The sequence below is a fragment of the Chaetodon auriga genome, chromosome 6 (assembly GCF_051107435.1).
Source record: "Chaetodon auriga isolate fChaAug3 chromosome 6, fChaAug3.hap1, whole genome shotgun sequence".
NCBI classification, from domain to species: domain Eukaryota; kingdom Metazoa; phylum Chordata; class Actinopteri; order Chaetodontiformes; family Chaetodontidae; genus Chaetodon; species Chaetodon auriga.
Window position 1 is genome coordinate 11,717,791 of NC_135079.1, and position 27,950 is coordinate 11,745,740.

The 27,950-nt window shown below is 42.9% G+C and overlaps 3 protein-coding genes across 4 annotated transcripts; 1 reads left to right on the forward strand and 2 right to left on the reverse strand.

The window, feature by feature from the left end:
- Window positions 1-15: 15 nt before the first annotated feature.
- On the forward strand, window positions 16-3,722 carry neil1 (nei-like DNA glycosylase 1). 2 transcript variants are annotated; one of them, XM_076732787.1, is made up of 10 exons: window positions 16-364; window positions 965-1,448; window positions 1,531-1,650; window positions 2,372-2,480; window positions 2,576-2,669; window positions 2,789-2,910; window positions 2,998-3,025; window positions 3,139-3,209; window positions 3,284-3,488; window positions 3,581-3,722. In XM_076732787.1, the coding sequence occupies exons 2-10, from the start codon at window positions 994-996 to the stop codon at window positions 3,625-3,627; spliced, it is 1,251 nt and encodes a 416-aa protein (XP_076588902.1). In that variant the 5' UTR covers window positions 16-364; window positions 965-993; the 3' UTR covers window positions 3,628-3,722. The 2 variants fall into 2 exon arrangements, with proteins under 2 accessions (XP_076588902.1, XP_076588901.1); XM_076732786.1 differs by having other exon boundaries at window positions 136-318.
- On the reverse strand, window positions 3,696-13,380 carry man2c1 (mannosidase, alpha, class 2C, member 1). The gene is made up of 26 exons (XM_076732785.1): window positions 13,245-13,380; window positions 12,520-12,645; window positions 12,140-12,263; window positions 11,971-12,041; window positions 11,685-11,862; window positions 11,397-11,586; window positions 11,037-11,143; window positions 10,839-10,949; window positions 10,660-10,752; window positions 10,422-10,538; window positions 10,241-10,336; window positions 9,994-10,139; window positions 9,530-9,653; window positions 9,043-9,164; window positions 8,861-8,946; window positions 8,631-8,777; window positions 8,452-8,531; window positions 7,768-7,862; window positions 7,579-7,683; window positions 7,326-7,482; window positions 7,078-7,221; window positions 6,844-6,953; window positions 6,668-6,747; window positions 6,436-6,578; window positions 4,128-4,231; window positions 3,696-4,030 (listed from the first exon to the last, which is right to left on the reverse strand). The coding sequence occupies exons 1-26, from the start codon at window positions 13,343-13,345 to the stop codon at window positions 3,919-3,921; spliced, it is 3,069 nt and encodes a 1,022-aa protein (XP_076588900.1). The 5' UTR covers window positions 13,346-13,380; the 3' UTR covers window positions 3,696-3,918.
- Window positions 13,381-18,337: 4,957 nt separating this feature from the next.
- On the reverse strand, window positions 18,338-27,756 carry ca12 (carbonic anhydrase XII). Its single transcript, XM_076734152.1, has 9 exons — window positions 27,503-27,756; window positions 27,075-27,095; window positions 24,315-24,494; window positions 23,036-23,178; window positions 21,159-21,254; window positions 21,021-21,084; window positions 20,679-20,836; window positions 20,393-20,519; window positions 18,338-19,724 (listed from the first exon to the last, which is right to left on the reverse strand). Exons 1-9 carry the CDS (start codon window positions 27,564-27,566, stop codon window positions 19,072-19,074), a joined length of 1,506 nt encoding a protein of 501 aa, XP_076590267.1. The 5' UTR covers window positions 27,567-27,756; the 3' UTR covers window positions 18,338-19,071.
- Window positions 27,757-27,950: the final 194 nt, after the last annotated feature.

Below are 27,950 nucleotides of genomic sequence, written 5' to 3' on the forward strand. Positions count from 1 at the left end.
CATATCCCAGCATGCACTGTGCTGGATTGTTGGCTTATGTGTTCAGTGTTTGCTTGAAAAGCCCGGTTAATTTTTGTCTCGTTATCAGTGAGTTGTTGGAGACAAAAACACTCGCTTAGATCCGGAATACGTGATTAATACTTGACTTTAAACAACGAGCGTGGAGATAATGCAGATCTCGCGACATTTCCGTGTGACTAAACGAACGTTACACAACATGTTTGATAACATGCGTGTTGTAAGAGCCGTGTGGTATGTGCCATGCCTGGTCACTGTGGCAGCCCTGCAGACCGCAGAGGAACACGTTAAACTGCGCAGGTGAAATAACTAGTTTATCACCGGTGAGGCCTATTTCCTAGTTTGGGTAAGTTGTTCGACCCTCAGTGTCCATTTGCATTCAGAAGTGTACCTGTCTACTACTTCCTTTTTATGATCTGTGCACAATGCAAAACACAATGTTTTGTTCAGTCTTGCGGAGATGGTTTAAACGATACACTCAGGACACGCATGGTGTGGGTAGATCAAAGGCCACGTGTCATATTATGTAGTCTGGCTGGATGTGTGTAGTTTGATGTCAAGCATCGGTGTGCATCATGTTGTGTGGTCTACGAATGACTGCAATGCACTGCCAAAGGTCCAAAGGTATGAGAGTGCATTGTGTGGTAGACTGTGCATGCTTTGTTGTGTGTCTGAAGCTGTGCAGTAGTAGATGATGTTTTCAGACATACTGAGGTCAGAAGTCCACCCGAAACAAACTTCATCACTCTTGGAAAAACATGAACATAAATCAAGATCTTTTGTGTTGTCTGTAATCACTCGGTTTACTGTTCAGTTACACTTAATCTAAAAATAAAGTTGTGTTTACTTTTAGAATTTAAATACATTGAATGTTGAAATACTGGAATAATTTGCCAAAAATACCCAGCATGTGTAAGTGATGTAACATTCATTTTGTCCTCTGCAGTTGCAGCACAGCTTCATTCTTCCAACAAAATGCCTGAGGGACCAGAGCTCCACCTGGCAAGCCTTTACGTGAACAAAATGTGTAATGGAGTGGTGTTTACTGGGCCGGTCAGAAAATCTGAGGTCAGCAAAAGTCCAGATGTGCCCTTCACCTGTGAGGCGTATCGCATCACAGCCACATCCAGAGGGAAGGAAGTGATGCTCACACTGACGCCCATGAAGAGTGATGATCCAAAACGGAGAGCGAGGGCAGGACAGGCAGACCAGCCCATGGATGTCGTCTTTCGCTTCGGGATGTCGGGTTATTTCCGCTTCACCCCAGAGGACGAGCTGCCCAAACATGCCCACCTGCGTTTTTATTCCAAAGAGAAGCCCTGCAGAGTGCTGAGCTTTGTGGATGCACGCAGGTTTGGCAGCTGGCATCCCAATGGGACGTGGCAGCCTGGCAGAGGGCCCTGCATCATGTTTGAGTACGAGAGCTTCAGGTTAGTAATGCTGAGAGCGTCACTTGTGTTGTCTGCTCAACCAAACCACCGCTGTCACGCTGACCAGTTAATCACTTTGCAGGAAGAACGTGGTGTCGCACCTGTCCGACCGCGCCTTCGACAGGCCCATCTGTGAAGCCCTGCTCAATCAGAAGTACTTCAACGGTATCGGGAACTACCTGAGGGCTGAAATCCTTTTCAGGTGACAAACATGCACAACCCTCAGAACTAGTCAAATGACACATTATACAATTACATGGTGGGGATGCACAGATACTGACCTGACTGGAAGGGGATTAGGTATCAGCTGTGATGATCTGCATGAGAAATAGCGCATCATCAAAGATGCTTATTTTAATTATGGATTAATCTCCTTTTTTCTTGCATTGCTTTATTGTTTAGTCTATAGAAAGTCCTAAAATACAACCAAGATTATAAAACCCTAAAAATGTTCATTTTGCAATGCTTTCTTTCCTAAAAACCACCCCAATGAGTTCCAGTTGCATTGCATGATACCATGAAAATCACACCCTTGCAACTGTAATGGCTAGTTTGCATCTGCAGTACCTTGCTGGAGGTAACTAGTGGTAACAAAGAACAAAAAGTGAAAGAACACAGGCATGCACACAGGGCAGACCGCCTGCTGCTGATACACCTTGGTCAACAGTCAGCCTGTACACAGTTCAGAAAGAAACTAAACCAGATTTTCCTTTTCCTGTTCTGATTGGAAGAAAAAGACCAAAACACAATTCCAACTCTCATGTGTTTTGAAGGTCTGTTTCCCTCTGATATGACATGAATGACTTTCTTTCACTTCTTGGTTTCTCGCTGCCCGTGGGGAGGCGTAATGATTCAGACTCGTACAACAAAAGAGCTTTCTTACCGTACAGAAGAATGAGCCTAAAGTCGTGAATCTTTTTTAGGTTGAACATTCCACCCTTTGTGCCTGCCAGGGCCGTACTGGAAGGCCTTGAGTCGGAAGATTTATGTCAAAATGACAAGCCTGTGAAAAATGAGGTTGCGGGCACAAAGGTAAAAGAACCCGGAGAGAGATGCACATTTTTCAGGTCATCAGACACTCAACCATAACCACTTTGAATTTTCTAACAGTGCCTTTCTTTATTAAGACCACAGACAGAGCTTCACAGAAGAGGCTGAAAGGGGAGACGGATGACCTGCTGAGGCTGTGTAATAAAGTACCTCTGGAGGTGGTGAGCCTAGGTGGGCTATCATCTGTTTACTGTCTGGTCTTCTGTGAAACTCAAACTCGAAGATTCTGTTCGCTTTTAAGTGGAAAATAATTTGATTTTCCTGCCGCCTGTTTCTGACACCTGACTTAGGTGGAAAGGGCTACGATCCTGAGAAGGCAGACTACTCTGGCTTTGAGGCATGGCTGCAGTGTTACTACGTGGATGGAATGAAATCTATCCGGGACCACAATGGCAGAACTATGTGGTTCAAAGTGAGACCAAGGAAAATCTTATGTTTTAGTCTTTTTGCACAGGATCGTGTACATCACAGATACTAAAACCCACTCCTCTAATTTCAGGGAGATCCAGGCCCCATGGTCCCGAAAGGTACATAATACTTTGTATACATGAAACTGAGAACATCAGCAGGAACATATGTGAAAATAGCTGCTGTATCTGCCTAAAATCATGTCTCATCTTTCTCCATTTTCAAAAAATAGATTTGAAGTCACCCAAGTCAAAAAAGAGGGTAAAGAAAGAAGATGACCATGATTACACAGACAAGAAAAAGGTATGAATGGTAGCGTTTTTGCTCGACAAAACAGTGAAAAGACGTAATTCTTAACATCAGTCTGATTTCATTAGGTGGCCAGAAGTCGCTCAGCAGGCAATACAAAGAAAAGTGTGGTCAAACAGGAAACTGTGGCCAAAACACCAAAGAAAAACAAGGATGCACGTCCGAAGGAAGCCGGATCCAAGAGAAGAAAGACAGAAGTAAACACGTCTAAGCATGAAAAGAAATCAGCTGCACGTAAGAGGAAGAGCAGCAGTGCGGAGCCAACAGCTACATGTGAGACATGATAATGAGTCAAAATGAAACTTTTTCTTTCTACAGGGGGCAGAACTGAAGGAATTTTGACCTTGCTGTCATCATTGTTGCAGGTCCACAGAGGCGGAGCGGGAGAGTGACCAGACAGAGCGGCAAATAAAAACTAAAAGGGAGGGACCGTTGTATTGTTTTTACGTTTTTATACACGTTTTAAAATAAAACATATTTCTGCAAAAGTTCTGCAACTCTTTATTGATTTGGTGCAAAGTAATCACATTAGTCATCTACTTCAAAAAGATGCCCTCCACTAAACTGTCAATAGAACAGCACATGGTGCATTTTAGTGCATTTCTGTTTTCTATCCTTTGAGACAAAATATTATTACTAGTAGTTAGTTAGTATTATTACTCCACTTGTGACCACACAGACGCCTCATAAAATGCCATAAGTGTCACAAGACGAGGAGAAGAGACACAATTTGAAAGGGGTTGAAGTTCACAGTGATCCCTTCAGATGTCATGTGTGCTGGCTGGCTGGTGTCTTGCCTCTCCAACAGATCGCAACTGAAAGCATGGAGAATAAAAAGTTTTATTCTTAGAAGACAATACACCATTAAAGATGCCAGACAGCAGCTAACATGATAAAAATAGAAATACTCACTGCCAGACTTCCCTGACTGGAAGGGTGGTGCAGACAGTTGCTGTCACGCTGCTCCCATGTGACTCATAGAGCCGGACTACAAGTGCCCCCTTCCTATCCTCGGCCTATTAATAATAACATAACAATAAACTTTATTTGTACGCCACCTTTCATATGAGAAATGCAGCGAGCTGATTACAGGTGTCAAGAAAAGACAAGAAGAGCAAACAAAAAAACTGGGATATTAAGTAAATGTATAATAAGAAATGCTATTATTAAATGCTAATACTTTTCAATTATCGGATCATAAACCAAAAAAGGATCTGTTAGCCAATGATCTGACGTTAAAAGAGCTCATTTCATCGCTACAATGTGTTTGGCCATGCTTGATTGGTGATTGTGGTGGAGGTGAGGTGGAGCGATGTCTGCTCCCTGGTGAAAGTGATGGAGGGAGGGAAGGGAGGCACTGAATCCTTGACTAGGACAGCGACATCGTCTGAATGCCTCGAGTAAAGTGGAGCAGAGGGCTGGATGAGAGTGGACAGATTCAGGCTGTTTGCCTCTGTACACTGGCCTTCATGCTTATCGGTGCATTCTTGTTTTGGTGCAGCATGCCAGGAGCCTGACGCAGGTTGGCACCGAGCAGCCTGCAAACAGTGATATTTGGATGCATCCCATCAGGCTGAAAGTGATCTTCACAGTTCCAAAAGATTGCATGGGCGAGGCACACTAATGTCAAACATGTATTCCGGGATAAGAGTCTGCTGAAAGATTTGATTAATTTCCCCGTAGTTGGAATGGGGCCTGAAATGAATACATGTTGTGACTGACAGATGTTCAGCTTCTCCAGTAGCAAAAGTCTTTTTTCAGGACCTCAGAGCCTGTTTTACTTCACAGAATGTCAACAGACCCAGCCTGAGATATAATCTTCCTGTTATTTGGATGTGTAGAGAGAATATACGTCAACAGCTCTGTTAGCTCCCTGACAGATCTGTTACTTAGATTTTCAGTCTTCGCCATCATTACATGCTTAGAGTCCCCAATCAGATGGTGTCTGGTCTTTCTTCTGGCCCTCAGCCCATCAGGTGTGGAGGTACCAGTACTTCTTCTAGTGTTCGGCCTAGCAGTGCTTTTTAGGCTATTTCTTGGAATTAGTGCAGCCTTAATGTTAGTGATTGGTTTCCCTGTGTTCAACATGCATAGAATCAGCACACCTTTCATTGTTCAGAGTCACTGACTTGTACCTGTTTTGCACTGAGAGTTCAGGTGGTGGATTGAGTGTTGGTGCCCTCTAATTTAGTGCCTTGCTGGATTTGCTTTTGCGGCCAACGACGTCAGACCAGCTCTTGGCTGGAGCTGATGCTTGTGGTCTGGTGCTGCTGCTGTGCCAGTAAGAGGCCTCATCAAAGAAGGCTGGTTTTGGAGCCTCAACAGCTGATCCAGTGGCGTTACGACACATCCAGGGCAGCGTGTCAGCCAAATCCGTGACAGGACGCTCTACAGCTGATGTAATCCTGTGTATAAAAATCCGTCTGATGTCAGCACCTTGTACAGTAGCTGCTACAGAGTCAGGGTTTTACTCATTCTCGTGTATTTGATGCAGTATTTCAATCTTCTTTTGAATCTGTGCAACTCTCTCAGCCAGTTGCTCACACTCCATACAGCTCACGGGTTTTGTTGTCTCCGTCCTGATCCCAGGTTTCAGCAAAAAGGCTTGTGTTGTTTTGAGCTCATGCTTGCACAATACTGTAGGAGTACTAAAAGTGATAAAAAAAAGTATGGTGGTAGCCTTCTGTGTCTTTTTTAGATTAAAGTCCCAGTGATTTATAATTATCCAGGATCCACTCTGTAGCTCTCTTCTCTGTGGCTTTTGGCAGAAAAAACGAGGATGTCAGCAAAAGAAAGGAAGCAAAGCACAGGGCAAGCAGAAAGGCTCCCTCTCTTATGCGGTTTTGTGTGGGCATATCATACCTTATTCTCGCAAAGTCAGAATAAACACAGTGGAGGAACGTCACCACCTCTTCTGTGCAGTGGTTACAAAAAGTGGATAAGAAGAATGGACTCAAGTGCACACTCCAGATACAAGTGGAGGTACAGGGTGGTCAAAAGGCAGCCTCACAGTGAGCAACACGAAGGTCAAATCAGGCAAGTAAAAATCAAACACAAGTTCAAATCAGGTAATCAGCAGTGAAACAAGCCTGGAGACATAAAGTACAGCAAAGACAATCAAGCACAGAATAAGAGTGTTATGGTAAATATAGTAAATGGCCATTAAACGGGCTAAGTGGATTAAGTCAAGCCAGGTCAAGCTCAGAGTGTAATGGGATACCTGTTTAATGGTCTCAAGAACGACCGCTGGGCTGCTGACGGAAAAAGCACTCCAAGGGACGGTATCAGGAGTGCACTGGATTGACCTCAAAGGGAAGTTGAGGTTATATGCGCACTGGATGATGGACGCATCCTGGAATGATCCTACATTACGACAGAGAAACCTGGTGATGAACTTGTGAGTTCACGGTCAGAGTTTTAGGTTTAATGAGCACAAATCAGTCAAATCCTACCTGTGTGTGGCATGATTGCATAGGTGAAATGATGCGTCCCCATATCAGCATTGGCATCTGGGGACTTTGGCGCTCTTAGTCTGAGACACAGACACCAGCTGTTAGAGGCATGAATTATTTAAATTTAGCATGAATTGCTTGTTTTACTGTCGTGTAAGAACAGCGGGCAGCCTCACAGTGACAGTGTCATGGTGTTCTTGTAGACTGAATAGCCGTATTTGCAGTCATTCAGCAGTGCAACTCCAAAGTTGTGCTCTGACAGATCGGCCCATTTGTGACCCCAAACCTGCGGTGGACACCATGATGGAAAACACAAAGCATTTCAGCAGCATTACTTCTGTTGGGACAGCACCACTGACATTGGCTGGCCTACAGTTTAGCTGTGCAGGGGCCAAAACAGGACACTGTACCTCAAACCTAGCCCAGTCCCATGACGTGTTCCTGTGTGTGGGTCTCTGCAGATGGCCAAACTGGATCTCATATGTAGCATTGGGGCTGTGTACTCGCACAGGGAATTCCACCTTGAGAAACTTGTGAGACTCTGCCCACTTCACCTGAAATTGGAGGATGCAACATTGTGCATTTTTTGGGTATTAAAGAAGTTATCAGCTATCGGATCAGCGACTCTTCAGGTTTCTTCAGGTATCTTAAATGTTACCTCTGTGTTGAACTTGATGTAAGGACACATGGCGTCCATGACAATCTCCTGCGTGATAGTGCTCTTATCACTGATCCTAAGGGTGAAGCAGACACGGCCTCGGAGCCCACCTGTGGACACCACACTAACAGGCTGCACCACCTCCAGCACCGGCTTCCTATAGGATCATTTCTGCAGTCAGGCTTTGATATTCAAATCCACAACACCTCAAAATAGCATTTTGTGTATATGTAATAACAGTAGTGACTGGCACCTTGTCTGCAGATGGTAGTCCATTACATCCCAAGCATCCCAGTACAGAGGGACATCATCAAACATGACAAACTGGTTCCCATGACAGCTGTCACAGATGGCTTCCCTGAAACACAAAGAGTGGCGAGACAGATGTTAGTTCATTAATGTTGATGCTGTGGTAGAAAATACACACTACACAGTACAGTACCTGTTAGCACTGATCAAATTCAGTGACATCAAAGTGCCATCTTTGTTTATGACAGTCTGTAAAATCCCGTTCTCCATGAGGACGGTGCCGTCAGCCTGTAACGTTCCACAACGTCTTAGTTAGCCAAATGAAATTACAGCTAAGCTAAATTAATTAAATGTTCTCTCTATATACAGCACACATGTTTGTTTTTTTACGTGGGTGCAGAGGGACAATACACACAGGTAGAGGCATAAAATACAGAGAAAAAGATGGAGGAAAAGGTTTACAAGCAACATGAGTCTATGATACATGCATTCAAACAGAGGGAACAAGGGAGAACGAAAAGCAAGTAATATTATGCAGGGCACACATGTGTATGTGTGTGTGTATTTCTAACTGATTAAGGGTGTGCCAAATCTTATCGTTTCCAGATAATATCTGCTAGTCGCTCAACTGTTCTGGGCTAATCTGCTTTGTCTGTGCCCAAACCCGTAGGAGGGTGGTGGCTCTACTGGGATCAAGAGGTTTTTGTCAAGTGTGTTTTCAATCCAGTGAAGCCTGTCTTTGCCCTGCCCTGCCCTGCCCTGCCCGCCCCCTCGAGACCACCGCAGCCCTGTGCAGAAGCCACAGCTGAGCTCATCATGATTTAGTGAGACTTAACCATAACTGGAAGTGGGATGTAATGAGTTGTATAGTACATACTTGAACAGTGACAGAGACTTGAGTCACAGGCTGTGTGTCTTCGACAGGAGACAAACCGAGGCTGGGAACTCTCACCAGAGCTGCAGAACAATGGATGCCACAGAGCATCAGATGTGCAGTTGCAGCTTGGAAGGCCACCACATAAAAATTGTAAATATATATTTAAACAACAAACATACCCAGACCAGGTTTACCGACACCATCTTCAATCTGGATGACTTCCTGGCGCTCCCATGGCAGAGAGTTGAACACACCAGCAGAGGTGCCCTTTGACCCCAAGGCTCCACAGGCATGACGCAGCAGTCTAGTGCCATCACTGCGGATGTCTAAAACACAGTTTAATGTACTTATTATTTTGGAAAACAACACAACAACATGGCTCTAATTGCAACGCTGCGACAAACTGTACCTTCATAATATCTGAGTGCATCCTCCACAACCATCTCTATGCAGCTGCCGGGAATCACGTCATGGAATTGGTTTAGAAGCAGCAGCCTGTATGGGGAAAAACAAAGACACCACTTTAATAACAGGCACCATTTATTTATTTATCCTCACTGTCAAACTATGATAGGATATGTGTTTCTGGACCTCCAGAGCTCCTGCAGTTTTTCCACAGGATACTGAAATGACCTGTCCAGAGACAGCGCCAAGCTGCTCGCTATCTCAACGTCATGCAGCAGCGTCTCACACTGGCGGTTCCCTCGTTTGATCTGGAAACAGCAAAGCAAGTGTTACAATAACTGCACTTTCTCTAACAGCAGCAACATCTTTAACTGTTAATTTAATAAAAAGCATGTAACCCTTTTTTGGTGAAATATTGACTTGTATGACTCCAGTGAATGACTTCCTGTGAGAAACATGCTGTCTTCACTTAGAGACTATTTTCACAGAGGACTGATAGAGAGCTTCATCACATGATGCAATGACAATCACCCAAAGGTCAATATCAGCAGAACCAATGAGCTTGTGGTACAATGCTTCAAATATGGATGTGGCTGCAAAGAAGCTACAAACTGGAAAAGCTATCAGACTGTTATTGTGGAGTTTCATTTCCTCTCATTATGAGGACTTTGACCTGTGCCTGTGTGGTGTAGGAGCCGTTGTGCAGCTCAAGGAAGAGCTCTCCGGTCCACGTGCAAAGCAGAGCTGAGTCAGCCCACAGCTGGGAGAAAAACTTGTCAGGACTGGTCATCCGGACCCTGAGAAACGCACAAGAATTGGAGAAGGAAGTGACCAATGACGTCTCTGGTTACACCTTTGTATTTAACACTGACTAAAACATGACCGTACTGACTAGCATTGTAAGAACACCACACTGACATCAGCAGGGATCACTAATATCCTGCTTTTACAACCCTTGGAGTCTGCCTACTGCCTACATACTGACACACCTCACTGAGAATCCCATTACAAGAATCCCACAGTGCCGGAGAGCTGAATATAAAACGTCATGACTCATTTATTTGGGGTAGTGTTTCTGCCTCAGTTAAGGTTCAGTCATCGTCACTGATGAGCGTTGAGTGTGGGACAGGAACTGACTTGGGAAGTCCATCTGTGTCCTGGACCCGCTGCAGTCTGTCCAGCATGAGCTGTGTGGGTCCACCGCCACCGTCACCAAAACCAAACAGCACCGCACTGTGGTTGGCTCTGCCTTTATCTTTGTTATTCTTCACAGTTTTCAGCAGCTGTAGGTAGAGAAAACCCAGGCGAGAGTCAGCTTTGAGAGGCTTGTAAACATTCTCTTCACAGTCTCAACATTCACCATGTTAGCGTCCTATAAACTCACGTCTTCAACCTTGGCCATCATTCCATAGGAATTTCCAGGTGGGAAGTGAGTTAAAACCTTGGAGCCGTCTAGACCTTCCCAGAAAAATGTGTTGTGCTGTCGGAAACAGAAACCAAAATTGAAGTTCTTTTCAAAGGAAACCTTTTTTTTTTTTAACTTTGTGCCTTGCTGCTTTACTTACAGGGAAGCTGTTGACCAGGTTCCAACTGAGCTTCTGTGTCAAGAAACTGGAAATGCCACAGCCCTGCATTATTTGAGGAAGCTGGGCTGAGTAGCCAAACGTATCCGGAAGCCAGAACTACAGAAAAGATTCCTATTTTATGCATTCATGATGGAAAAAATAGCCACAAATATACAGCAGCAGACATTAAACATGGAGGTCAACTCAGACTATGCAGAGATTTCTGATGAATTTCCACCTCTTTGCAATGGATCCCAAACTCGTGGCTAAAGAAGCGCTGACCCTCCAGGAACTGCCGCACCATGGACTCACCTGAAGGCAGATTGCCGTCCTGACAGGCAAACGTGTAATTAGTGCATCTTAACGTGGGACATCATGTTCATTAAAAGGGCTGAATGGCAGAAAGATCAGGTTTACCATTTCCACCCATGCTCCTCCAACTGGAATGAACTGGCCTTTCTTGATGTAATGCTTAATCTGGGAGAAGAGTCCTGGGTACCAGCTCTTCACCCACTGGAACTGCTGAGCCTGCACAAAAAGCAGCAAACTGGAGAGGACTGCTCAGACTTGTAGAACAGTTACGGCTCGCACAAAACTGTAGTAGCAGGGAATTACCTGAGAGCAAGTGAAAACAAACTCTGGGTTCTTCTCCATTAAACGGATCACTGTCACCCAGCTTCGGCCACATTTGCGGATGGTCTCTTCATAAGGCCAGAGCCAAGCTGCAGAAAGAGTGAGTCATAAATATTAGCACATTAACAAAAACTGTGATATTGCAAGATATTTACATGCATTTTCTACTAGAAAAATATGATACCGTGGTCAAACATTGGCAAAATTCTGATTTAAATCAGTAAATATCTACTTAATGAACAAGGGAAGAAGACTAGATATCAGGCATTCAACACCATCTTTTTTCAGTTTTCAACATTCACGTAATAAAAATAAAATCCTTCACAGAAGTTGAACTGAGACCTGAGTCTATGTGGCAGTGACCCATGGCATGAGTGGTGTGCTGGCTCTGTCCGTTCCGCTGGCTGAAGAACTTGTGAGCCAGACTGCGTGCTTTGGAGAAAGAGCTGGGATCAGCGGGGTCGCACAGGTTCACCATCTCGTTGACGGTGAAGAGCGCCTGGTAGCCTCGTTGCTCTTCCTCTCCGAGTTCCTGTGAAGGAAAAGAAAAGAAACTTGGGAAGTTTAGGTTCGTTTTCACTACACTTCAACAAAAACCAACACAGCTTGTGCTGTTCTGCGTGACCGCACCTTCACGATGTCAATCAGCATCTCAAAATCAGTCAGCAGCTCCTGTACATCCCGGTTAAACACCACCAGCTCCGCCCTTTGTAGAGAAAAATTCCTGTTTGGATCTGGAGCTGCAATCATGGACCCTTGACCGGCTCCAAACAGCCCATTACAGGCCACCTCTACATAAAGGGTGACACTGAAAAACAAGAGAACATATAAACTCTTTAGCTGAGAGATGCACAAAAGCTCAGGAAGCAAAGTTGGTAACAGAAGCGGCAATGAACTCGTGTTTTGCCTGACTGACCTGTGTGGCTCCTCATCTTTCAGACAGTCAGACAGGATGTAGCTCGTCTTCTCACCCTCTTTAGTCAAACCCTGCAATCAACACGTCAAATGAAACCTAGTTATGGGTTTAGAGCAGAATTTAGACACTTTAACCTAATCTGACTTCAATAAAACTGCTGCTTCGTCACCTGAACTGGCTGTTCATCTCTCCAAACCATCGCTTCTCCATCACTTTCCCACAGCAGATGAACCTCTTTCCCTCTCCAGGATTCGGGGATTTTCAGGGTCACTTTGAACCAGCAAGTCCACCACCTTCAATAATATTTGCACCTTATTATTTGTACCGTGTTTCATATTTATTCTGCACATTAGCCTATTTTTGTTGAACATATTTTTATATTATATATATTGTATGTCTGAATATTTTGCATGTTTATTATGCCATGCACAGCACTGAAGGGGACAGCAAAGCATTTCACTTCACAGTGCACAGTAATGGTGAGTATGTGGCAAATAAACCTCGAACATCAAGCTGGGATGCATGCCAAGATCTGACAGTATTACTTACGTCGGTCCAAAGGTATCACCCACTTTATGAGGTGCAAAGTGCTGCTTGGAAGCTTCGGTGAATGGGATCCGTTTAGAGGACAAGAAGGAGGAGAGGGACTCCAGCGGGCAAGAGTCTCCATACAGTCTGCAAGGAGTAATCACTGAAAAGTCACACTTATTCATATCGCTGAATATTGCAATCTCAGTTTGCCTCAGTGGGCTTTTACAATAACTTTAAACTCTAAAACACATTCACACTGTCGATGATGCTCTGACCAGGTCTGATAAATGGGCAGTTTGCAATAACATTACACATTAACTAAACAGCAGATGAGCGAATGTGGGCAGCATGTGGACTTTCCTTTGAAGCAGTCTGCAAGCTGATCAGTTTTAGAATAGAGCAGACCTAGACCTCAATGCAATTTTATCCTAAAAGACAAACCAGGGAGAAAAAATCCTAAAAAATTGCATGCAAAAGTATGTTGAGGTCAGTAATAACTTAAGGACTCGCTGCAGGGATTGCAGTGATTGAGTGTTATTTTTGTTTTGTTTTTCATTGAAACTCACGTGCAGACTGTTGTCCAACTGCTAATAATCTACAAAGAAACACTTTGTGCAGAATAATGCACCATTACTGTGATTTACGTCAAACACCCCTCTGTAGAACCGATCAGACAGCTGCACGCTGTGTGCACCGTCCAGTCAGAAGTGCGGGTCTGTGCAGCTGATCGGAAGAAGCCTTACCGTCCTCTCAGGTTGCAGTCTGTGAAATAAATATCAGAGATAAACTTCTCTGCTCTCTCGAGGAGACTGCGCCTATTTTTCAGCACAGGCTGCTGATACATGACGGACAAGACGTACAAATCACCAGCTGGTCTCCACGACTGCGGAAGATAAACTCAAAGTCCTCAGACGATCCGGAAGTAAAAGAGTTATTGTGATTGTAGTTAAAGCAGGAAGCCACTAGATGGCAGCCCTGTTCAACACGTGGAAGTAACGTGACAAGGCTTTGACTCTTTGGCTTCATGAGGGGTAGGTGAACCCTGCGGTATCACCAGTGGATATATTTATGGTTTTAACAGGTCAAACTGGTGAAATTAGACCAAATTACTTTACTTGGATTTGGTTAAAATATGATCTTGAAGGGTAGGTTTCCAATAGAATTTTGGAAAAGGCAATGAAAATGACATTTTGCTTAAAAACACATAAATATTTTTATTTTTTATTCTGACACAGCAGTTATGTACACTTTATTATGCACAATGTAACACCTGAAAAACACTGTAGCACAAATAAATCCTGACTAGCTCATAAATTGAACAGCTAGAGTTTAACACAAGGAGTGGCACATTGTATTGAAATATGGCAATAGGATGTCAGCAGTGTAATGAGGGCACGACCAACATCTAACAGGCAAAGTAATCTTCTGCTGGACGACTGACAGATGTCAGTCGCCTTGTGCTTCTCTTTCCTCAGCTCCCCATCAACAGAGAGCTTGTTCAGTCAGTCTAAAGTATCTAAAGCATGCAAATACTGCACATGGAGCACAAACTCAGTCGCATCTAAATGATCTGAATGTAATAAAGACAGAGGTGATGACACAATGGCCAAGGGAAACCCTGTGAGGATGACGACATAGTAACTCTTCAGTGATCCTGTGGTTAACTGTACCGGCTGCAGTCTAACTGAGAGGCTCTCAGGAGTGCTGGGGAGTTAGTCTTGTGATCAAGCTGGCGGACAGGGGTTAGGGGTCAGCCCACGTGCAGCCAGAAAAACACAAAAGCCTTTTTTTTCTCAGCATTATTCGCAGGGAAGGGACTGTGTGTTTCTGTGTTTGTGCAAAGCCAAGAACCCTTTTATTATAAAATCCATAGAGCAGCTCTAAGTACAGGCTTGGTGGAATTGTGGTGTAGCCCATCCCTCTCAGGCCACGCTACCATCAGGGATGTCTGTCGACTCCTATCCCCCTGTTGTTTGGACTGTGGCTGGGCTTCCTTCCATGCCAGGACGGCCCAAGGGAACGGGTGCCATGGTCGGACTTGACCTGCGATTCTCATTGTTTGCCTGGATGCTTCTGTGCGGGGCTCTCCTTAAGAAACTCACCACATCACGTTGGATAAATAAAGGGGGATTAGAGAGGGCAGCTGCTCCTCTTGCTCTAAGGAAGTAGTCATACAGCATAAAACACTCTTTTAAACATCCAGCACGGAGGCCTACCATGTTCTGCCTGCCACAACACAGCAACGGACCAGACTGTGGCTTGAGAAAAAAGTGCTTCCCAAAACCCCAGAGCCACATGCAAACATTATCATGTGATCTATTTAAACCTTTCATGCTTCCACAACGGTCTAAACTGACCCATGGGGCAATTTCACAAATACAGAACGAGTGATGCAAGAGGACAACGGTCTCGTGGTGTTGTTGAAGTTCCATTTGAAGCGAGATGAGTTATACTCTTGAGCCATACTCGTCGCTCTCCCCAATGTCGTATCCGACACCTTTGCTTTTGTCCTGTGGAGCACCAGCTCTAAGGAATAAAAGAACCAAAATGCATTCAGAATTTGATTATATCGCTAAACACATGCAATTTTTGCAGTCTTGGATGAAGCGTTCTCCCCTTAAGCTGTAGATTTATTTCATGGCCAGCAAGTGTCTCTCGCTGAGGTTTGTTTTGCACTCAAGGAAACGTTTTACTTCCATGATATATGAGCAAGATGTGAAAGTGTCGTGTGAACCACAGCTCTTTTAATTTATCCACACTTTTCATTCCCTGTTTCTCTTTCCCTCAAAACGTTAGCCACATGCAAACGCAGAATTGCTGCTGCTGATTTTTTTGGTGGAAGTAAACATCATTGCTTTGGAGGGTGGAAGAAAGAGGAACATGTGAAGACTGGAGGAACATTTGACACTGTTTAATGCACAAAGCCTGCCACCAACCCATCTGTGACGGGCCTGTCACTTAGCCTCACACCTCTAAAAGCGGATTGCGCATAATTAGCATAAAGAAATGAAAGTATATGTGCTGATGAAGAGACAGCTTCAAAGCACATTTTACCTCTGGAGTGCCTCTTATTTACATATTTTATCTCAAAGACATTTTCCTTCTCTCCATGTATAGTTTTGAAAGCAGGAGGACTTGTTGAGATGAGTGATTTATGATGCCTCATAGATGGGTTTAACATAACGTGCATGAGATTTGGTCATTTCATCATTAAAATCCCAACAACAACAACAAAAAAACACCTATTTGAAATCTGCCATTCAGATTTTAAATCTGGAGACCATCAACAATTTAAACGGCTCCTGTTTTATTTTTCAGTCTCTTTTAAATATTCCATTATTATTTTCATTTTTTCCACATGTGGAGAGAAAGTCATGTTTTCTTCCATCTTATATTTTATATTCTACTTTAAAATCAGCAGTTATGATACAGATGACTTTTATGTTGTGTAAAACTAAAGGTTTACACAACATAACTATAACTCAGTCCTCTCCACATTTGTTTCTCCCTGAATGTAGAAGTTATTAAGGTTTTATAGCATAGCACTAAACCTGAAGGTTCCTCTGTGGATTCAGTTTCTCGCTTCCTACTAACACCTGAGCAGATTAGCAGGTGTGTCAGCTCGGTTACTCAGTCGTAAAACAGTCATGAAAAAAGCTGTCATTCATCTCCTGTTTGTCGCTATGAACAGGTTTTTCTAACAAATGTTCTAAGTGTTGTCTGACTCACGATTACACTTTCTTCCTAAGCCAGTTTTCTCAAATTGGTTAAAAGTCAAAGTTAATTCCCACATGTATTCTCAGCTATGTACCACAAAGAAATCTCTGCAAATCATATAGTAATGTAAACCCAAGAAAATATTCTCCAGGGCACTAGTTTTTTTTATAGAAAAACCAAAATTATACAAAATAGGGTCATAATTTATGAGGCGTCACACTGTTGAGGGTAACTGAGAGCAGCACGAGTGGGTGTACATTCCCAAAAATCCCAACTAATGAGGACACGACCCCTATAAAGTTCTTTTTTTAAAACTCTGACCCCGGATGTTAGGGTCAATTAAGGTTGACCGTTCTTCTGAAATACACTCCGCAAATCATCCACTTTATTTCCACAGTATATATCACCATCTGAAATAAATCACCTCTGAATTTGTTCACCAAACATTAACAGCGTTTTGGGGAGATTCCTGCACACAGATGTCTTCAAAGAGTGTGATACACACCAGGTTCGATCCCTCTAACAAACTATTCTCAGGATTTTTAATGCAGTATGAAATGTACTGTGGTCTTGTTTAGTTGTTTTTGCCCTCAGCTTACCTTTTTTGCCTTAATAGACAGCACATTAAAGAGACAATGAGAACAAGTCCCACTGCAGAGCCCACCAGTATGGGAACCAGTAAACCTGCAGAGCATGGAGCAACAGAAGCACAAAGGATTATGTGATAATTGGGGTCTTGTACTCTTTTTCTCCATGTCTTCACTTGGTTTGTAGGCTAATATGTGTGTGTGAATTAAAAAATTTAAAGTGGAAATCAGTTATTGCAAATGAAAACAAAAAATGCAGCACATTTAACCCTTTTACTTGTTAAAGTGCAGTTAAAGTGTTTTAGTGGTATAAGAAAAGTTAGATTGCTGCACTAATGCATCATAAACTACTACTATGTGATATACACATTTATTCTACTCTGGTTTAGTTTGGTGATTCATTAGCTCAGTTTGGAGCAGAATATGAGTTAAATTCACACAGAGAAAATGTCATTTGAACTCTCGTGTTGCTTGTCTGTTAAAACCTCACATGAGTCCTTAGTGGCCTACAAAGGGAGAATCCCTCGATGCTGCGTATGAAACTGAAGACCACACACAACAAGAAGAAAGAATATAGAAAAGCAACATACCAGTGTTTATCCAAGATTTGTCGGCTGAGTAACAGAGAAAAAGAGAGAAGAAAAGGTGAAAATGACATTCATAGAGGAAGAGACGCCTCAGATATGGTACCATGAGTTAAGAGGTTTCATGAGAGATCAAACAAATCATAACTTTCGTATCAGAAACATGACACAACCCAGTCGTGCAGACTCATTCAGACATGATGCTCTTGGTGTTGCAGAAACGTTTTAACCTAATTTAATGTCAGCGTTCTGATGAATCATGTTTTCAACACCCTTGGGGATATTACATGGATTTACTTTCATTTCCTGGAAACTTACCGTAACCATAACCACAACCTAAGCTTATCCTAACCTTAACCCAAGTCCTCATGCACACACATGCACACACACACACGCGCTCCCTCCCAGCTGATTTTAACCAATGTCTCTTAAGCCGAGCCTTCTAACAATGAGTTTAAAGTCTTTAATGAATAAAATTGCAGCACAAATCATGTCATATGTAAGGCACCGCATGTGGTAATGGAGGCTTTACATGAATAAAACCCAATTAAAAAAAAAAAACCTTGCAATGCATTTATGCAAGATAGAGATTTTCAACCAAGAGTCATTGTTTTCCCAACATTTTGATTGCATGTATACTTGCTTTACTCATCAGATTGCTGGAGTTGAATTTTTTTTTGAAAAACCTTCTAAGCTCCACCAGAGTTCTGTACCTGCACAGCTTTAAATATAAGAAACAACACAGTGCGTTTCCCCCTTTTCCTCCTGGCCACACAGGACAGAATGCAAACTGTGCAGCTTATCTGTTTCCATGAGACAGTGAGAATATTTCCAGGCAGTTTTTCACAGTGTACGCTGGCAGAGCTACTTTAAAAAGACTGAATTTTATATAATGCTAGTTATGTAAGTTCACAGTGAAAGGTGCAAATGCAGTAGGGAAGAAATCTTATGCTTCATGTAAAATGCTTTTATTGAAAATAGTTCCCTATGTACAGTACAGTGTCTGCGTACTTATTGGAAATGGCAAGAACAAATTGTGACAGAACACAGGGAGTGATGTGAAGCGCTTAAGCTCTTGCAAATTCTTTTGGTTTAGATGCATCTCTATATAGTGCCAGACAGTAATTACAAGTATAGCTCCACAGTTCCCATACTATAGAACTGAACCTTGTGTACAATACTCCTCGAAAAAAACATGTAGTTTGATGTACACTATAGATTTCCAAGCATGAAATATGTGTTTTGTAGCGGTTTATTTTGAAGAACTGTATGGATAGGCAAAATTATGCAAACAGGCTGAAAAGTCCTTTAGAAAAAGTAAACGTTTCTTCTTTTTGCATATTTTTATGACAGAAATCTACACATTAAGCTTAGCTCAATGTTTGAGAATCTGTGTACAGTACTGAGTGCAGCCACTGCTGATGACTGGTTATGCATAGGCATATGCTGCAAAAACAACAACTACAGTAAATGAACTCATACTACAGTCTACTGATAGAAACTATATTAGAATTATGTGCACATACTGGAAAAAATAATTTAATCTTAAATATATTTGTAAGAAAGATTAGTCAAAGGAATGTAGGGCGTGGCTGAAAATTAGTCTTTCATTGTGAGATACACAACTGATGTCTGCTACATGAAGTGACATAATGTGAGTCTCAACTATGTCAGGAATCTCTCTAGTCTTCCCACTCCATTGGCAAAAGCCAAGGATGTGGATAACCCTGGCTGGGTGGTTTCTTGGGAACAGAAGCAGGGGCGACACCACCAATCTTTGTCACTGGCACACTTTGCTTGATTGCAGGCGAAGTCTTCTGATTCGTCAAGGCTTTTGTCAGAGAGCGATCTAACTCGAAAGCCTCATCTGTTGGTGGTCGTCCACGGAGGATATGTCTGACCGCGGGGAGGGCTAAGTCTGACTTGCAGTTCAGGTAGCTCTTGATGTTGAGCTCAGGGAAAACTGCGTCCCTGAGAGCCTGAACCAGCTGGGTCTCAGCGTGAGAGTGCTTGAGTTGATGGAAAACTGTCTGCTCCAGCGAGACGTAGCACAGCGCTTCTTCAGCCAGCCCTAACTTTCCCACAAAGCGGTTGGTCTGGCTTTTCTTCCACAGGGATGGATTCAGCGTTTGTTGTTTGGATTTGGCCAGAGTCTCACTCTGCTGGTTCTTGAGGTCTTTCTTCTTGCCAGCGTGGGACTTCTCTAAGCCGCTCGGTAGCAGCTGATAGAGCCCTTCATCAGCCAGGTCTGCTAGGTCGCCAACCAGCAGCTGCTGAACGATTCGCTTCCTCGTGAGTGGAGATGTGACTGTGGGAATACCATGCAGTCCTCTGCCTGCATCAGACACACAGCCAATCACAGCTTGTTAAACATCCCAGCCTGTGGGATATTCCTTGGAATGACTACGGGCCTTCACAGCCAACATGCAACAGCTCTGCCTGTAGTGATAAACTAAAAGCACAAGCCATCGCTTGCTAAATGCCGCTCATGAAAGCTAATGGCTGTGGAATCCACACTGCCATGTCAAGACACATGTGCCATTAGAGAAGCATAGCTCTGAGAGGGAAGCTTTGCGAATGAGGAAAACATGCACATTCATACCACACTATATGGACCTAAATACCATACAGTGTGGTAAACCAGTCAACCACATAAAAGTAAGCCTTTAAAGACAAATTTAAGGGCTGCAGACTTTCGCAGTATGTCAGAGGGACGGTTAATTTGTTGTGTCTTAAAAAATGGCCTACTTTCCAAGAAGCTCATCTAAGTCAATCAACCTGAAAGATCATTAAGAAAGACATCAGCGTGAAAGCTCAACCACAAGCAGGTGATACCATACAAAGTGTGACAGCCCTGTGCTTTGCAGAGGAAAAAAATGCCCATCCATCATTCGAACCTGTCCATTTGCCATTTTTAAAGCAACACAGCAGCCATGTCATTTAGGTGACCTAGGTGACCATGCTCCAACAATAAAGCAAGCTCATTCTGAAGACCATACTTACCGTCCTTGAATGATACCAGCACAACTCGGCTGTCGATGAGCTGCGGTTTTCTGTAGTTGCCATTCAGGGGCACGGGAGCTGAGTCCTGGGCATGGGAGGAGTAGAGGGCCGTTGCCAGGGCCACAAACTACGAAGACACAGCAAAACAAAAGCAGGTCACGCACAGGGGAGATTTTTTACTACCAATTGAGGTTAAATGTCTGAAAATTCAATCTAACATTAGTTGAGCATTGTCTTATTTATCCGAATATCAAATCTGCTCATGAACTGAACACCGACGGAGCACCTGTTTGCGAGATATTGTGACATGATTCCTGAACACTGTCCACAGGACGCTGGGATAGCACGGAGGAGTCGTCAGGGACCCGTCGTAGCGATAATACTCATCCAAACGTGCGGGCAGCAGTGCTCTGATGTTAAAACCGGGCACTTGCACTCTCTGATCTGTCCGGTGACACAAGAACAGATAACGTAATGATGAAGAATTTCTGACCCCAAACCCAGAAAAAATGAACCAAAGCTCATTGCCACATTTGTTTTAAATGATATTATTGACTACCCATAATGACATTATGTAGGAAAACTACAAAAGAAATTCCGTTAAAGACAATGGTCACTTTGGACTCACCCCTGTATTTGATACCATTGATGAACTTCAGAAACTGTTCAAAGGCTGGATTGAACTCTCCAATCTGTACAACAAACACAGTTAATGAGTTCTGCTGACTGGAAGGAATTCACACAACTCTGCCCATAACTGTCTCACCTCAATCAGGACACCCAGCACAGCCAGACCGTCGGATTTGTCAACAGCCGAGGACATGTTGGGATACTTGTCTGAATTGAAGTGTACAACATGCATCTGTGAGAGAAAAGAAGTCAAGACTCTGAGGAGCAAACCAAACAAACAGTACGTAGTTGCAAGGAGTCAAAAGAGAGAAACACTGGAGATGCGTTACAGTAGCTGGTCTATTATAGCACATAAATAAATACCAGACTGTCGTTGTTTTGATGGCAGTATTGTGCTGTGTGTTCGGTCCAAAACAAAGTCATGTTAGTCATTCTGTCCAAATATGACGAAATTGTATTTACAGGCTTTGTTCTGTCTTGGGAATCTAGGTGGACATTTGCACTATTTCTGGGAAATGTTCAATTTTCCATCATTCCACCCCTCCGAAACAACATGTCATCAAGGAGCTGTGGTTCCAGAGTCTGGAGGGACTTGAAAAGATGCATGTGCTCAACGTGTCCACTCTGAAACCCAGGTCAAACCACAGCACCTCACATGTGGCTGTGCTGCAGCTGGGGCACGGTCACATCAAAGCACACAGGTTGAAACCATTTCAGCTTCCACTCACTATAATTCAAATGACACCGAATCGTATTAAAAAAAAAAAAAAAAAAAGTCTCCTATTTTTGTTTATTTCCTAAAGTAGACTCTTACTTTTAAACTTTACTGTCCGCTGTACTTCAAGTATAGCAGTAAATAGAGCAAACTACTGTGTGAAAACTGCTCTCAGGGCTTGACACATTAAATAGCGCAGACAGCCACTCCTCTCCAGAGGTGGTTGAAAACCAAAGCACATAATAGCCTGGTACTCTAATCCCCTTAAACCCTGCAGAAATAAGACATGCTGTCATACTGTGCATACCAAGGCTGACTGAAATTGTCTCTTTGCCTTTTAGTATGAGCAACAAAGTGATAAAATACTCTGATTTGATTGGTAAAGGGATGATTTATTTTGAAAAAACAACAACAACAACAACAACAACAACAACAACAACAACTATGAACTTAACTTTCCTCCTTTTATAAGCTGAGTAGTCAAGATTTTAAAGACTCACAACTTCTTTATTGGTAAAGCCTTCTAAGTCTCTTTAATTGCATTGTTTTATAAAAGCACTCAGTTGTACTTTACAGTCACTTATGCAATAAAAGTAGAAGATGCACAATAAGCTTTTTCTGAAACTGTCTGACTGGTGAGTAAACGTCAACTGAGTGTCTGCCACAGTGTCAAGACACTGGAACTGTAATGTACAGATGTGGAGTTTCTTCAGTGTGAGCAGCAGCTGTACGCCTTGAAGGGTGTTAGCGGCTCTGATTCCTCTGTCGGTCAAATGTCACATGTTTAAGTCATAAAGTATTAAATCATTCAGCTGGTGCCAGAGATGCTGTCGCCTGACACTGCAGATAAGCAAATAACTGTTCAAGTCAATGAACTGAGCTGACCTGATTAGTATTTATTCATTGACCTTCTACTGAAATATTGACATAAGCAAAAGTTGCGATACTACAATATAAAGATACTCCATTTCATGTGTTAGTCCTGCATTCAAACATAAGTACATAAAGTGCTCTAAGCACAATGTACTCAAAGTATCAAAAGTAAAAGTACACATGGAATATGGCCTCTTTCCATGTATTCTATGTATCAAACCATATATGTTATATATATATTTTTTGGTATTTATTGGTGTTTTAAATACAACCATCTGATAAACATACTGTAGTGCAGTAAAAATGAAATGAAATGTAAGTAATAAGATTGAAGTACCTCGAAATTGTAAATACATTTATTTACTTTGCACCAGTGTCTTTTACATCAACAGTGGGGAGTAAGAAGGGCTGTTTGCTGTGTTTACCTCTGCTGCATACTGCTTACTGTTCACCGTGTGCTCAGACCCTGCTGGTCTGCCAGAGGAGCCCCAGTGGAAGTGGAGCTGAGCTGCAGTGTAACGATGAGGCAGGCTGGAGATGTACATCTTGGAGGGCAGTGATATTTGCACTGTGGATCAAGAGACATGAAACCCCACCACACAGAACAGAGCGGGGCGGGGATTACCTCACATGACATCAACAGATCAAGAAGCATCATCTTAACTGAGGAAGTTTTTTTTGCAAACGCTGTGTAGATACCTTTAAGATACTTCATGATGGAGTGACGCAGAAGCGCGCCATCGCTGTATGATGAATGTTTACAAGTGAAAGACCTCTGTCAGCTTATTTCAGACACACGTCACGCTGATGATGCCACTCAGCTTGTGGGGTTGAGGCCCATCAGGCACGCACACACAAGCACTTGTTTGGTCTTTGCACTCTGTCAGTGGCTAACAGTTTACTTACATCGATGTTACAGCGACCGAATTGTGGCCAACACAGGGCAGACATTACATGCATGTTTGCCTATACAGAGTTTGACAGTGAAATGAACGCCGTCCTGCAGCATATGGTTTAGTACCACAGTTCACCTCACTTTTCTCTGACTGAAACTGTCTCTTGAATCTTCAAACAAAGCAGAGTTGTCGAACAAACTATAATTTTGTGGAATAATCACGTTCTAGTGCCGAAGTCATCAGAATATTCTTATCCTGTGGCACATGGGCGGTTGTTTATCCTCTGATTACTATATTTAGCAATTAAATTTAAGACTATGTTGTAAATGGATATCGAACATTAAACAGCAGCTGGTTGCTTTTGTTAAGACGCATCAGACCCGGTGGAGGCAGCGCAGACGACTAATCTCTGCTCACAGTTTCCCAGACTAAACATCGAGCTCTTTCTCTCAGTGAAAGGACAGCTAAGATAATAAGAGAGTGATTCTGGAAAATTGCTGTGGCAGAAGATCCACGTATCATTTTCTTTAGCTTGACCCAGAAATTAGGTCTCTACAGCAAGAACAGACTCCTCCATGTTTATGTGTTACCATTTCTAATGAATACACAGACTAGTGCATCACTTTAATGTGAAGAGACTTGCAGATCCCAAGACAAACAAAACATACTGTGCTCTCGAGCTGTTCTTAAATGCTTAGCCTGATACACAGCTTTGTTACCTGTGATGAAATAAGCTTAAAATACACATTTCACTCTACATACTGTACCTTAATATGAATTTGTCGATAATATTGTGTTTCACACTCACCGGAATGTCCATTATTTCCAAGAGTGAGCTGCTCACTGGGTGACAGGTCGTAGTTTTGCACCTCAATTGGGCGTAAAGTTGGGTCGAACCTCAGCAGCTCCGTCTTGATGTTTATTGGAGACTGGAAAGCTCCACCACAATATGGATAATGCTTGGGCCAGTGGTGCTCTCCCTCTGGCCCTGCAACCGCATCAGTGTAAATTATTACACCTCTGGGAGGTATCTGCACCTTTAATATGTCGTACAGTGGCATTACATATATTCTCAGACATCCAGAAAGTGTGTATTATCCTAAGAATGTCTTAAGCTGTTCCATTTTAAGGGGCAAAAGAGAAAATCATGCCCCAGTGTGAAGTTGAATAGGGGGTGGCTCCAAACAGGGCCAGGGCTTGTCTTGGCCTACTGAACACTTTATGTGTAATCAAAGTTAAGTATTATTATCTATGCACAAGGCGGCAAGGGAGAGGCCCGTGGCTTCGCCCTTGGCCCTTTCTAAACCAGCAAGAGTGAGAACCAGGCTGTTGTTTGCGGGGAGAGCCAGTGAGAACCCTGTCTCTCTCCAAATGAGAGGTTTCTATAAAGCACAAGACACTGAAAACGGCCACATTTGCAGATCAAGTCATGCAGTTTACAAAGCTAGCTCAGCTGCATGAGGGTGTCTGCAGTGGCAACGAGGCACACTGGCCTCGGATATAATACAGAAGAAGAAGACATGTAAAGAAGCTCTTGATATCTGACATTTTCATTCAGTATATTGACTGAAGTGTGAGGATCCATGCTGAGCTTTTCAAACATGACGCACCGTATAAAGTGAATGGATCCTATCAAATCTGAAGTAACATAACTGCGGCAGAATAGAGAACGCCATACCAGCGCTCTCATCACTTTTGCATACTTGCCACTAATTCATTATCTGTCCCGAATTCATCTAAAAGTCCAACATTCACCACATGCCAGATGATTAAATATGAATGACGCAGCATGAAGTCTGCCCCGACCCTGACTGTCACTTCCCAGACAAATGTGGATTGATTGTACAAGACGTGCCAAAAGGCATCCAGTGAAGCTGTGAAATCACTGAAAACTCGTTTGAAGCAAAACTCAAAGTTCAATCAAGGCAAACCCTCCCTATCGTAAAAAAAGAAGTTACTCTTATGGCTATAATTACTCAGTGTCCACTTCATTTGCTGTTTTAATTGGACCCAGTCTGCCCTTTAATATTGGCCTTCAGTGACCTTTGGTGGCCTCTTGGCAGTCCTTAGAACATACATGACTGTGAGTAATTTAAAATATGGGGCCTTTCCTCTGTAATGCAAATACTAAGTAATAATAGAGAATTTGTATATACATATATCATTTATATAAGGCTTTCTGTAGATCAAAGTGCTCAACATCACATCAAGGGTCAGAGTAGAAAAAAGTAATAGCAGGGTGAGAAAACAACATTCATGGACATCATTTACTTTATTCCCATGGTAAGGTTTACTGTTTTGTCCTCTGCCAGAGGGTGGAGTGTTGAGGTGGAGATAAATCGTATGACTCAGCTGTGCCCCCGTCAACAGAAAGCGCTACCAGCCCTCCAGACAACTCACTACTATGACAAGGCCTCTTCAGGGTTTGACTGTAACTGAGGATGAAATCCACCACGCTACACTTAGGAGGCCTCAGGCTTTTTTTTTTTTTTTGTTACATCTTTCCTCAGTAGTCATCACAAATCTTTCCACTCTGACTCCTTGTTAACTTTATCATTAAATAGCACAGGTTTAATTATTGTATGTGTTAAGTATAGAGCCCTATATGTATTTTTGGAAGTGTTTACATGTACGTGACTTTAAATAATCATTTATTTTGGCACATTAAAGTATTCCCCTTATTGATATAATTTAGAAATGTTCCTATCTAGCCCTAGGAGACAAATAGCTGTATAAACAGGGCCATTTGCTCCCATTAATGCCAAGCCAATGCTATAATTAAAAACAGAGATCAGCCTCTCATAGCGGTCCAAATTAAGCAAGTATAATTTCCTCCATCTATAATTGTTTGACTATAAATTACTGTGCAGAGAAGTCACATTTTTCTTATTCATTTGGCTAAAATAATTAGAACACTATCACATTACCTTAAAGGAGGACATTAGGTTTGAACAGATATTCTTGTTGTCTAAACTGTGTTTAATATTAGTCCACAGAAAGCATTAAGAAAAATGACATCACAATGAATTGCTTCACCTGCCTAATTATTGGTTTTAACATTTAGTCCTCGAACGCAACAGATTTTTGCAAAGCAGTGACACAATGACAAGAGGCCATGGTCTGAGCACAGTTTACGTAACAGATAGTCATGGTTCAAGAAGCTGCTGCCCATAGTCCTTAAGGCACAAGACAAAGGCAGTCAGCCACTTATGAAATGTTGTAATTGCAGAGTCTGTAGTGACCTCTGCAATTACATTACATGAGGTGACAGGGGGATGTCAGTGCTGGCTGTCTTTGGAGGTCAAAGACGGGTCAAAGAAGGTTTTTTCCTCATGCTCAGTCTTGTCTTATTATAAGCACTGCTGTGGGGGGACAACAATGGCATCTTCTCTGACTCAGTTATTGTCTATCAGACAGTTGCATCAAATTAAATGCTAACACTCAATTGATTAATGCTGGTTTAAGGGTAGAGCACCACTGTGAGTGCTCAAGATATACACGTGCACTTGGACTGGAATATAAATGACCTACTGTTGACAAACTGTGAAGAAAATATTATCAGACTTACCACTGTATGTCCATTTGGCACCTGAAACAGACAAAAAAAAAAAAGCCAAAGCATTTTTTCCCACTGTTTATTAAAAGGTACTGTCCAGCTATATATTGTGTATATTTTATAAATAAAATGAAGGCAAATAGAAAACAATTTAACTAACAGACTTCCAAAGTATTAATCTCAGAGACAAGGAGCCACATTTCATGTCACCCTGATTCCTCAGAAAGAGTATGTGCAGGTGGATGGAGACACCTGCCATGAAGAGTCATTTCTGCATTCCTGCTACAAGTCAATGTATTCTGCTGTAGAGCAGCCTATCTTCTTCTTCTTCTTCTTCTACTCCACACAAATCTGAGAGCTTGGAGGTTCCAAGCTCTTAGATCTTACATCCTGACAGGCTACTTTTTTTTTTTTTTTTTTGCACTCCTCAAAGATCTTACCGTGCAGCACGGCGCAGAAAGTCACCTGCAGCAGCGCGATGGGTGTGAAGCTCAGAAAGCGCATCTTGATCGCCTCAGCCCTCCCTTCGTGTGGCGAGCCTGGTGTCGACCCGGTGAAGAGCAGGAGCTTGGAGCACCGGAGCGCGAGCCCTCAAACCGGCTTTTATACCCATGTTGCCAGCTTCATTGTAGCTCGCACTGACGTCAGAGCAACAACAAAACCAGCCTCCAGAGTCATCTGGTCACCGGAGAGTGACAGCTCAACAGCGGCGACCGCATCCAAGCGCAGTCCCTCATTTGGGGCTCGAGCTGCCGGCGGACGAAGGATGCGGAAAATGCACGTGCGCCCCACGCTAATCCGCGAGACTCCGTGAAAGTGGAGGTTTAGAAGAGTGACGGGCTGTCCAAATGCTGACAGGTGAAACTTCAGGGGTTCTTCACACAGAGA